Source organism: Lutra lutra, chromosome 3 (genome assembly GCF_902655055.1).
Source record: "Lutra lutra chromosome 3, mLutLut1.2, whole genome shotgun sequence".
Classification (NCBI taxonomy): Eukaryota; Metazoa; Chordata; class Mammalia; order Carnivora; family Mustelidae; genus Lutra; species Lutra lutra.
In genome coordinates, this window is record NC_062280.1 from 41732761 (window position 1) to 41745351 (window position 12591).

General features: G+C 46.6%; 1 protein-coding gene across 3 annotated transcripts in view; it reads left to right on the forward strand.

The window, feature by feature from the left end:
• Positions 1-12591, forward strand: part of TRPM8 (transient receptor potential cation channel subfamily M member 8) — a 97643-nt gene that overhangs the window by 16515 nt on the left and 68537 nt on the right. For all 3 annotated transcript variants that reach the window (XR_007126097.1, XM_047722946.1, XM_047722947.1), the window contains exons 2-3: positions 2690-2811; positions 6576-6649. Coding sequence is in view for 2 of the 3 variants with exons in the window: in XM_047722946.1 (XP_047578902.1) it covers positions 2695-2811; positions 6576-6649 (191 nt within the window). In the remaining variant the exon portion in view is untranslated. The remainder of the gene's footprint in view (positions 1-2689; positions 2812-6575; positions 6650-12591) is intronic.

The window sequence follows — 12591 nt, forward strand, 5'->3', positions numbered from 1 at the left end:
CCTGGTCAACAATATTTAAGTCCCTTGCTATACCATTGCCCAATTGCACTGCAGGTGGTGAAATGGTTTCCTCACCACTCAGTCATCTGGAAGCCTCTGTCTCATTTCCTTCTTCCCAACATCAGATATTCTCATCTGAAAATACCTCCTCTCAGTGTGTCATTGTTGGGCTTTTATGACAAGGGAGGCTTAGTCTGTTTTCAAGTTTACTTGCGATCTGGGTTCTCTTTAAGGTGGGTTTGGATTTTAGCCCTTAGCCTAGTTTTCTACCAGGTTTTGTAATTATTCCGCCTGGTGGTATGACTTTGTTACTTTTTCTTTTTTTTTTTTTCTTTCTTTTTTTTTTTTTTTGTTACTTTTTCTTAGCATAGGATGCATCCACTGGTTTCTCCCTAGTGTGATTTTCTTTTTTCTTTAAAGATTTATTCATTCATTTGAGAGAGAGAGAGACAGAGCATGTGAGGGGAGCGGCAGAGGGAGAGGGAGAGAAAGCATCCTTAAGCAGACTCCCTGCTAAGCGCAGAGTGCAATGTGAGGCTGGATCCTGGGACCCCGAGGTCATGACCTGAGCCGCAGCCAGTTGATTGATTGTGCAGCTGACTGAGCCACCCAGATGCCCCGGGGTGTGACTTTCACTCCTTCCTCCCCTCCTGGCTATGGTCCTATCTGATTTACCTGCACTTTCCCAAAGTTCCCCAGGAAGGGGAGCTGTGGATCTCCTTTCACTCTCTGGGCCCTCCCCCTTGGCCTCTTCTGACCTTTACCCATGGTCCTCAGTTATCTGTCCCTTCCCCTAATGCCCCAGCTGCTCTCCACCCGTGCCTTAACTCCTGACCATGTTCAGGGGACGGGTGAATGCCTTGAGCCCCTGGGATGTAAGATGTCCTAAAGAAGGCCCAAACTCATAATCCACCAACCTGAGCTGGGCTCAGGAAAGCAGCTGGAAATTAATGTCTGACGCAGGCATTTGATGAGCTAGAACAGGGCAGCTCACTGCCTATCTCATGCAACTTGCCCATTTTTTGTTTGAAGTGTGACTGAAAAGCAAAAATACACCTTTTCCCATTGTAACGAAAAAAGCAGTTTTTCATTGTGAGGCAAATGAAATCTTTTCCTGACCGCTGGTGTCCTACTTAGAAGCAATTTGCTGTATGGGGATCACAGTAAATACCTTGCAGGATTGATCTGTGGTTTTACAATACTGTATGTAAAGTACAAATTAATACTCAGAGCCTCTCTTTGAAATGTCTGGGGAGAGAAGTAAAAGCACTCGTCGTTTTAAACAGCCTGGACCAGCTTCTCTGAGTGGGTTTCAAAAAAGGTTCCAGACTGTGTAATGGGAGAGTTTTGAGGCTGCCTGGGGTTGGGGCAGTTGGGACGTAGAAGTCAGACCCACAGGCTGAGGCTTGGAACCTGTGGCGGAGTGGCAGGTCGAGGCCTTTCCACATCCAGGGGTTCTGGAAGGTGATGTGGAAGCAGTTTAAAAGCTGGAGGAGGATTTAGGGTTTGGGAAGGGGTGTGTGTTGTTTACTCATTTAAATTATTAAAATTATTAAATTACATTATTCACTCAGAAAATATTTGTACAGATCTACTCTGCACACCTTGCCAGGTCCTGGGACCTGGTGCTGAACAGGAGAGATCTGGTCTACCCGGAGTGGTTGGGTGGAGGGTGGAGGTCACGGGGACATGCCCCCGCCTGGGGGTCACAGAGCACCTCCCCAGAGAAGTGGCACTCTCGTGAGGCCCAGAGGATGAGAAGAAGATGAGCAGACAGGGGGTCTGGGGAAGAGGGTTCCAGACAAAGGGTGTGATCCCGGGGGCCACTGGAGAGGCTGGCGAGGGAGAAGGAGGTGGGTCTGGCTCTTGTATGTGCTGTGACTGGAGGGCTGTCACGAGTCGCTGAGGAAGTGTGGTACCAGAAGAGGAGACTCAGGGAGACTGGGAAGGATGATGCTTTCATCCTAGAAATGTCATGTCTAGTATGTCTGCCAGATGACACAGTCACATGGATCGAGTAGCCATTGGTGCTTTTTGTCTGTAGCCCAGGCTGAGGGTCAGAGGGCACCCTTGCAGGTTGGGATGGGAGGGTCTGGGCATCAGGAGAGCAGTGGCGGCCTGGGAAGCCACCCTTTCGTGGCTGAGGCTTCTGTGTGTCCTGGGCTAATGGCCTGCTGCCAGGCCTGAGAGGGAATGGCGAGGTATCCTTGGGGCCCAAGTGTTGGCTCCCAGTCTCAGGGTGACCTGGACACCCAGGCCCTCAGCCCCTGCCACCAGGGGATGGATCAGGGCCAGGATCCTTCTCAGAGTCCGGCCCCTTCCTCTAGATGTCACAAGCCGTTGTTAGGGTTTGCTCTTTATGTTCCCTTGACTCCAAACCCCTTAAGTTGGAAGTAGCTATTGCAAAACTCCCAAGTGTGGTGGTCTGCAATGTGGACCCCGCCCCAGAGAGAGGCATCTGGGGGGGGTGGTGGGTGGACCTGTGCTATAAGGACCAGAACTTTAGCAGGTCCTGGAGGATGCGGGGAGGATGAGACCAGAAGAGTAGGGCAGCGGTGCCGTTACTGGTGGGCGTCCTGGGGTGGAGCAGGAGGTGGTAGAGACAGAGAGCATTGAGCAAGGCTGTCTGTAGAGCCCTTTTACTGTTTGCAACTCAAACTAACCCTCTGTCCCACCCCATTCTCCACAGACAAGATGTCCTTCGAGGGGGCCAGGCTCAGCATGAGAAACAGAAGGAATGGCACGCTGGACAGCACCCGGACGCTGTACTCCAGCATGTCTCGGAGCACGGACGTGTCCTACAGCGAAAGCGTGAGTTCCCAGCAGTGGTGCCGTCATGTTGGAAGGCAGTGATCTGCCTGTGATGTTATTTGGGGACCCACACTGTTTCTTTAAACAGATCGTACCTCAAAGTGTAGTGTTTTGTTCTGTGGCTTGTTTTGGTCACATATGGAAGCACTTTCTCTTCTGTGTTGTTTTTCCAGTATCCTTATTTTAAACGTTGTAGCCTTAAGACATTGTTACATGATGTGTTTATTAACTGGCGTTCAGGCAGTTTACAATACTGAGCTGTTAACACTGGTTAATGCTTAGTGCTTGGTGTTCTTGCTTTGGGTCCGGCTGGTTCACCGCAAATGATTCTCGAATCTAAGTCCTTCTCTTCAGCTCCATGGCTGGGTCTCAGTTTGGGTCCTCATTTGTTCTTGCAACAGCTTCTAATTGTTCTCCTGGGCACCTGTGTGTCCTGTTCCAAGACAGCAACTACACTGTCCTGCAGATGTGGGGAACTGCCAGCCATGCTTCCTCGGGGCCTGCAGGGGCCCTTTTCTTCCTGTGACCAGACTCCGTGGGGTGGGAGGGTTTTGAGGCTGCCTGGTGGGGGGCATCTCCCCATTCCTGTCTGCTGTGTTGTTGCTCGGGCACGTCCCACTGGCTTTGTGCCCATCCTGCGTGCAGATCCAATATGCTCGCTTGTTAGGATATAAAGACAGCATTCTAGTCTGATATCAAGGGCCCCCCCTCATCTGCGGTGTTGGAAGTCAGAACAGTAGCTCCCTGTGGGGATGAGGAGGGAGGAGGGTTTGGGAGGGGTGCTGGGCGTGTCAGTGTCTAGGTCCGACTGGTGGTTATAGGGGGCTGGGTTTGTGATCTGTTGGTGAGCTCTAAGACAACAAACGAGGGGCAAGCGGCTCCCCATACTGCGTATGCAGGCAGCTCTGGTTCTCAAGTGCTGCTCCAGCAAGAGTCCACCCCCAACACAGAATGCCTCCTTAGATTTTACACCTGGTCTCACCTTAGCCCTGGCCCTGCAGGAAGCAAATGAAGGGCAAAGACAGTGGGGGCCTCTCCTCCAGCCTCAAGCAACAAGAGGCCTCCCGGAAGACAGGAAAGGCCTTTTCCCCATTTCGCTCTTGGACTTGGGCTGTGATGCCTCTGGGAGATGGACAAGGGCTGACTTTCTCTTGCCATTCTCCATGGCTCCCAGAGGATTTCTTGATGGATTTCCTGCTCACATCCTCAGAGGTACTGGCAGCCTCCCCAGCTAGAACTTCTGAGACCACCCAAGGATACCTCATTTCCAAGGGGTCCTGTTTGCAGCCACCCGCCTCCCCCAACCCCCTGCGAACACACAACTCTGCGAAGTGCATTTTCAGAGGGAATTTTTAGCTACAAAGCAATGCTTGCACCACCGCTCGTCTGTGATCATTGACTCCACAAGACTATACAGCTGTAGAGTCCTGTTCATTTAGTTATTAAGTAGACTTAAAATTAGTTAAGACGTTAGAAAATATTATCAGGCATCATAGGCTTTGAGATTTTTTCCTTCAGATGAGTATAGGAATTGTGATTGTTTTCCACATTTTTATTCTCTGTGGAAGAGAATGTTCAAGTGTCAATTTCCAGCTTAAGGAGGAGTAATAAAAATACTTTTGCACCCACCACCAGCTTAAGGAACAGAATAGGACAGACAACCGAAGGGGAAAATGACAAAAGGCATGAGCATGCATTGAATAAAAGAGGACACAAAAATAACCCATAAATGTGTGAAGAGAGGCTCAGCCTCTCTATCAGCAGCAAGACTTTGGAAGGCCCCACGTGCCCCTCATGCCATCCTCTCTCTCCTGCCAGAGGTCACTGCGAGCCTGCATTCTGTGTAACTGTGTTTATAAGTTTATTATTTGAATATATATATATATATACATATATATCCCTAAATATATCATTTATTTTTTAAAAGATTTTATGTATTTATTTGAGAGAGAGAGAAAGAACGAGCAGGGAAGGCAGAGGCTTCACTGACAGAGCCCCCTAGGTGTCCCCCTATTGCTTAGTTTTATCTGGTTTTGGTATACATGGATGTCTACACATATTTTTGGGGGAGTTTTTTTGTTGGTGGTGATCATTACGCTTTTGAAATTTGTCCGTGTTGAGAGGTGAAGCAACTGCTAGCCTGTTTAATTCCTGTTCAGTGCTCTGTCCTGTGCATGTCTGTCCAGCCTGAGGGGAATGTCTGGGTTTTAGGGCTTTGCTGTTAGGAGCAATGCCATGTGAATGTTTTGGGGGGTGTGAGGTGGGGTTCACTGGGAAATGTTCTAAGGGTGAAGCCGGGTGGGTGAAGGTAGACACCTCCCCCTCATGGGGTCTGGGTTTAAGACACAGGATCTATGGGACAACTTTAGTTCGAAGGGCCGGGAAGAGGAGGCATGCGGTCCCTGCTTCTCTGATGTCTCAGAATGTAGGGTGGTGGGCACCAGCGGGCAGACTGCCTCATGCACTGTGGACTTCATTCCTAGAGACTGCCTGCCCCCTGTTTTTCTGGGGCACGGCCGGTGGCAGCCTTGCTGCCAGGGATAGGGGGGGTCAAGGCTGGCTTTGGTGCCAGCCGCCTGACTTAGGGGGCTAAACCTCTATGAAGTTGTTGGAGAAGTCAGCGCCCTGAGGGAAGGGGGTTTGGACAGCCAGCCCTACTTCCCCAGGGCAAGAATCCCTGTAGGGCTGACAACCCATGGCCAGGCATTCTGGGCTTGTTGGCTGTTCACAGGACAAACCTACCTCTCTCTCCCCAGGGCATGATTTCTAGGGCGATAACTTTGCTGGCCATGGTAAATAATTTTCCGGAGTATTTGTACCAGTTTACTCACCCACCCCTAGGGAGCATGAGGCCCCATGGTCTCACATCGGGCGTCAGCTGCCTTTTTGATTTTTCCCACCTGGTGGGTGTGCCATGGGAAGTCGCTGTGGTTTTCCTTCACACTTGCTTCATTAATGGAGAGGCTGAGCCTCTCTTCACATATTTATGGGTTAATTTTGTGTCCTCTTTTATTCGATGCATGCTCATGCCTTTTGTCATTTTCCCCTTCAGTTGTCTGTCTTATTGTTAGTGATTTCAAGTGGTTTGGATAGTCTATCAATCCTGTGATGATTAATGTGTATTAATCTTGAGGAGTGTAAAACTACACTTGAGGAGTGTAGTTTTTTCAATGCATTTGCAATTATAGTGTCCCACTTGAGGACTATATTTTTTTTCAACGTATTCTTCATCTCTTTCCAAATAGTTTACTTTTGCATCTGAAGGGAAGACTTTGATGTATAGAAACTTGTGGTTGTTTATCAGAATGAGGTCTCAGATATGCCTTACGACCTTGTCTATGGGGGAGCAAACACAACCCTTGAAGGAGTCTTTGGAATATGTCTTCTTTTGAAAAGCAAGTGTAAGAGGAAAGAGAATCTGCTTTGATGCATTATTTATGCTAAACTCTCAACAAATGCTTACATTCCCTTGGTAATCCTAGGGACGGAAAAACATGATTTGTATGTGTATCATGACATTTATTACAAGATAACGCCAAGATAACTTGTATAAAAATTTGCATTTAGTTATAAAAATTTAAATGTATGCCTCTTTTAAAAAACTGTGTGGTACTCTAAAAGCATGAACGGATGCTGGGTGCTATGAGTATGTGGTAAATTCTTGAAACCTTTGAAGTAGGTGTAGATCATATTTAGTATTCATTAATGACAGCAGTGTGTGAGAATAAATTAGTGATATGCTGTCCAATGTTCTTTCTCCAAAGGACTTGGTGAATTTTATTCAAGCAAATTTTAAGAAACGGGAATGTGTCTTCTTTACCAAAGATTCCAAGGCCACGTAAGCAACTATTTTCTCTCCGTTTTTGCTTCCATGTTGGAAAATAAATTATTAATAACCATTTCAACAAACGAACGAATGTTCACTAGTTCATTATTAAAGTTGTTTTCATCTTGCAATTCCCAGAAATGGTTTGTGAGCAGGAAGAATTTGGCAAGTAGCTTGGACTTGGTCCCTAGAGCGAGTCCCTAGAGCAATATCATTTCGTTTTGTATTTTTAACTTTGGCAATAATTGGTGGAGGCCCCAAGAGAGGCTGTCGCCCCCTTTGGTGTTTCCATGAGCCTGGGAGCCCACCTGAGTGGCCACAGCCATGAAGGTTGTTGTGCTCTAGTGGTTGGCAGATGGCCCCAAGCAGGAGCATGCGTGGCAATCTGGATCCTCTTTAGGCTGTTGACCTTTGGCCTTCCCATCCAATCGGGTGTTCATCCACTCTGAGTCTCAAGTGTTTTGGAGCATCAATACGGGGTTTCAAAAGCCACGGAGAGCATCCCCCTGCAGCTGTAAATGTAGGCAGTGCTCGATGAATGTTAGCTAACGAGTGAGTGAGTTATTGGCCCGACTGCTGATCTTTCCCATAGAAGATGCACCTGGACCCAAAGAGATAATTTTGGTGTTACCTCCCTCTCATCCTGTCCCTCTGCCTTTCCTCTGTTGCCTGGGGATGAGAGAAGAAAGAATCTAGCTATTCATTGGTTAGATAGTTGCTGCTGTAGTTTATAATTAAAGCACCGACCTTCTGCTGAGTGGAGGCAGCCAACAGAGGAAGGATGTAAGAACAAGCAAGAGGAGGTGTGTTAGAACCAGCCCTGGGTCCCACCTGGGCTTGGCTGCCAGCTCCCTGCATGATCTTGAACCAGTTATGCTTTTTTTCTGAACAGAATTCTCTGATGCTAAAATGCTAGCAAAGTATACCTCATGGGTTGTGGTAAGGATTCAATGAAGTAGCACCTAAAACACCTACCATAGTGACTCAGAGCACAAAAAGGTCTTAATAAATGTGTTTTCTTGCTTTGTGTGAATTAGAACATGAACATCAGAAAAGCTAAGAATCTCTATTTTGTCACTGGTGTAAACTTACTCATCATGACTGGTTTTGATAGAGTATAAACTTCATGAGTTAACTATTTATTCCCTGAATGGTTTCAATGAAAGATTTTGCTGTTTATCTATTGGTTGACTGGTAGAAAATACAGTTTTTTCATTCATTCACTCAAGAAATATTTACTGAACATCTACTATGTCATGGGGACTTATATACTTAATTGCTAATTCTACAACCAGTCCCCTTTGAAGGTAGCTGCTCTTTTTTAAAAAAAATATTTTATTTATTTATTTGAGAGAGAGAAAGTGAGAGAGAGAGAGAGAGTGAGCGCATTAGTTGGGGGAGGGGCCGAAGGAGAGGGAGAAGCAGACTCCCTACTGAAGAGGGAGCCTAATGTGGGGCTTGATCCCAGGACCCTGAGATCACGATCTGGGTCAAAGGCAGACACTTAACCAATTGAGCCACCCAGGTACCCCAAGGTAGCTGTTCTTATCATTGACAGTCAAGGCATGTGAGCCCCAACAGTTCAGTATTTTACTGGTCACACTGCCAGTGGGAGATGGATGAGGGACTGGACTCAGGTTTTCGGATTCCCAGCTTGTGTGTTCTTTTCATCTCCTGAACCCACACTTTCTAAGAACGGCACTGCCTCAGGCATATTGTATTCATCAGCAATTTCTTAGGTGAAGAAATCCAGTCTAATTGGTTTAAGTGAAAGGGTTAGTAATGGGAACTTTTGGCTGAAAAGCATACCCAGAGCCAGGGCTCAGTGGCATAGAGACTCTGTCTCTTCCCACTTGTTGTTTCTGCTGTCCTCTGGGTGGGCAGGCTCTTCATAATTGGTGGCAAAGTGGCTACTATATTTGACATGTTACCAGTGCGGGGGAAGAGGGCCTCATTCTTAGCAAATCCTCCAAAAATTCTGGACGGATGTTCATGGTTCTCCTTGGCTTTAGTTGGGCCATGTGCCTACATTGAAACTTGTCCCTGGGCTAGGGAATAGGATATGCTGATTGGCCAGACATGGGTATTATGTCCACATGGAACCCATGTGGAAAGGAAGGATGCCTCAAAGGAAAATCAGGGTGTTCCTGCTAGCCAAACAGGAAATGGATGCAAGGTAGGGAAACCTATAGCTGTCCACCTTAAAGGGCTTGATTACAGTTTGAGTCTGGCCCAAAACAAAGGGAGATGTGGTGAGCAACTCCCATCTTCAACAACACAAGCAGAAGACAGGAATGCCTCAGGGTCTTCTGGTTCCCTTCTAGAAGGGCACAAGGTTGTAGACCAGGGTCAAAACTCTATACTCTTTGAATTTCCCTGTATTTATTGTTATTATCTCTCCATAGGTGATAGGAATACTCTGTGTCATCCAAATTTCCTATTGGACAAGGACATCAAATGAAGTGACTATTAATATTGATACCCCCAATTTGCTTGCTTGCCCCACAAGCTGACATAGGTTGTCCGAGTCTCCCCAGAGAATCCCTGTGGTTGCTCATATGTGCTATGCGCAGACTGCTCAAGTTTCTCTGCTCTACCCCTTGTGGATGTCTATTTCTTGAGTAGTCACTGGAGGGTGATGCCCAACCCTTGCCCCATCTGGTGAAGGCTTCTGAAACATTGCTGTCCGGCTCAGGGGCTACGTCCTGGCACTTCTGAGGCTGTAAGCCCCTGGTCTGGGTTTGCTCTCTTCTCTTCTCTCTGTCTTGGCCATACTGCACTCTAGATAGAAATAGGGAGGACTCTACTTTCTTTATAGCTGCTCTATGCAATGGAACTTTCAGCCATGATGGAAATATCCTATATCTGCACTGTCCAATATGATAATCACTAGCCATAGGTGGCTCTTGAGCATGTGAAATGTGGCTAGTACAATCAAGGACTTGAATTTATGTAATTTTAATTTTAACTACTTAAAACATAAAATTACATTGCCACATGTGGCTAAAGGCTGCCTTAAGAGTCTGTCTTCAACTATAGTGAGAACAGGTGAGGCAGAGACTTCTCTTCCCCATCCTGCAATGAACTTTTGGGTGTGGACAGACCCCAGTGGGTAGCAAGATGGTAAAAGCTAAAGAGAGACAAGAGGAAGCCAACTTGGACCCTGGTGGGGAGGACTCTGAGACCACTGGGGAGCAACCTTGGCTCTGTAATAGAGCTGAGTAAGTACCCCAAGTAAGGGACTGAGTAAAAGAAAGGACTGAGGAAGTTGAAATCAATTCTGGTTGTCTTTCTTTTCTTGGCCAAACTGCATGATGCCCCCAAACCTGTTCCAGAAAGGGGGCGAGATCACTGCTGAAGGCGGGATTTTGGATCCAGGCTTTACCTCCGTTTTTACAACCCTGGAAAATACTAGAAGTCTGACATATATTTTGAACACTGACACTTTCCATACTCTATAGTAATTAAGACTTTGAATTACAAGGAACTCAATCTAGCTTAACCTGAAAGGGCTGATTTACTATAGGCAATAGTAATGCCACACAGAACCCAGGTGGGTTTGTAGAGATTGGAATCCCCTATATGGGATTGTAGAGCCACAACAGGCTCACTGTAGTCCATGTTACACATGTACTCTCTGGCAGGAACCCACACTGATGTATCATTCACAACCTCACCCTTAGGAGGGTGACCTGATTGCAAGGATTCCTGCCATGGTGTACTTGTTCCTCACCATATAAGGTCTTCGCTGTGTGGCTTTGATAGTTACCCTGGGCTTCCAGCACTTCAAAAAGATCTCCGTTAGCAGAGTAACTCATTTCAGGTAACACAGTTGAGGCCAATTGCTTCCAGGTAGTAGAATCTTGGTCACCAATAGAATCTGTCTCCTTCTGGAGCAATCATAAAACCTCCTCCTCAAACTAGTTTTTTCTCCATTGTATTTTTAGAAGCTGTCACAGAAAAGCATACCACTATTATCATTTAGTAAAATGAAAATGTGATCTACTGCCATAGAGTGCTTATAGAATTAATTCTCTATTTTGCCATCTGTCAAGCTCATCAGTGAAGAAGATCTTGAGAATATAGCCCTTCCCATGACAGCTATATATGCTTAAGTCCACTTCCAGAAGGCACAACAAACAAACAAACAAACAAACAAACAAAAAAAAAACTTTACAAAAATCACTGAGGAATGATGAGTATTCTAACTATTTACATGATGACTAATCAATGTATTCATTCACTCATTTATGCCTTCATCATTTGGAAGATATTAGCCAAATGCCCTTATGCTAAGAACAGAGAATAGAAGATAAACAGAGTCTAGTTAGAAGCAAACCCTAACAGAGTTTCTCAGCTTGTTTACTTTTATTTGACCTAGCCTGCACAGGGAATCCTTGCTTCAGAGTCACCACATATAGTTGCCCAGGCTGTGCACTGCACAAGTGTGTTAGGGTCACAGGCCTATGTCTGCCAGAGGGAGCATCTTTTCTAGCATGTTGGTGGTTAGGGTGACTACATACTTTATTTTGAGACTTGGAACACTGAAAAGCATGATGAGGCTCTGATCCTACTAAGCCTTGGGCAGCAGATATAAACTGGGATTGTTCTGGGCAGTTCAGGACCTTTGGTCATGCATACTGTTCTGCTTCTCCACAGGCCATGGCTCCCTTGAATTCTTAGCACCTTCTGACTCTTGTCCAAGGACTAATGGGAGAGAAAATAGGGGGATCCAAGTGGGTGGGGCAGGCATAAAGAAACTGGGAAAAGAGAGAACTGCTTTGGCCACACTGACCTTTTTTTTTTAATTAAAGATTTTATTTATTTATTTGACAGAGAGAGAGATCACAAGTAGGTAAAGAGGCAGGCAAAGAGAGGGGGAGAAGCAGGCTCCCTGCTGAGCAGAGACTCCCCCCCCCCAATGCAGGGCTCAATCCCAGGACCCTGAGATCATGACCTGAGCCAAAGGCAATGGCTTAACCCACTGAGCCACCCAGCCATCCTGGCCACACTGACATTTTTGTTGTAGTTCCTCTTCCTCTCTTTGGAGACGTGGTGGTCAGGATGCAACACAGCTCTGGTTAGAGGAGCCAAGTAGCCATGGCATGGATTTTTAGATTTTTTTTTAAACTGAATTTTTCTTTTCTGTTGCCACTGCCTCTGCTATTCCCTGATCTGCATGTATGGCACCAGTACAACCCAAAAGTCACTTGCTGGAGGCTGTGCCATTGTTTCCAACCCTCTCAGTAACCCTGAGAGGAGAGGGGCTGTGCTGGAGAAAAGGAGGGGTTGGCTTGTTCTGTACTAAACTGGGCTGCCAGGTGTTACACCAACTGTTCCCGAGAGGTCCCCCAAACTGGAGAGCAGGTGTCCCATCCAGTTAATCCCTGGGTGTGGTGGGTTCAGCCCAGGCCTGCCTCAGAGCAGATTTTCAATCCTTTACCTCTTAACTGCCTATCTTTTCATTCTCCTCCGATTTTGTAAATGCAAACGTGTCCCTTAACAAACACATATATTTTAGTTCTGTGGCACTCTACATGGGGAGAAATAGTGTTTATTTATTGCAGTTTGCTCTTGTCTAGCCCAATGATGGAAAGTCTCCTAAGCAGCTGACATCTAGTACAGACAGGATGGTCTTTCTAATTTCTGGATTGCTTTGGGTCCCTGCCAGGGGGCCCACTGTCTCTAGTGAGTACCATCCCTGAGAAGGAGGGCTCACCTCACCTCAGGCGAGTGTTACTGGCCAGACGCACCCTGGCAGGGCTGGCACTCAGGGCTCCTGCATGTTATAAACCACACGGGTAGCTACATAAAGGGTCTCCAGATTTCAAAGGCTTAATCCCATAATAACCTCAAGGCTATGTATGCAGAGACTCCATGAAGCACTTCTGCATCTCAACTCTCAATACAGAGCCAGCATTTTGGTGCTTGCACAATAGATAACAGGGATAAAA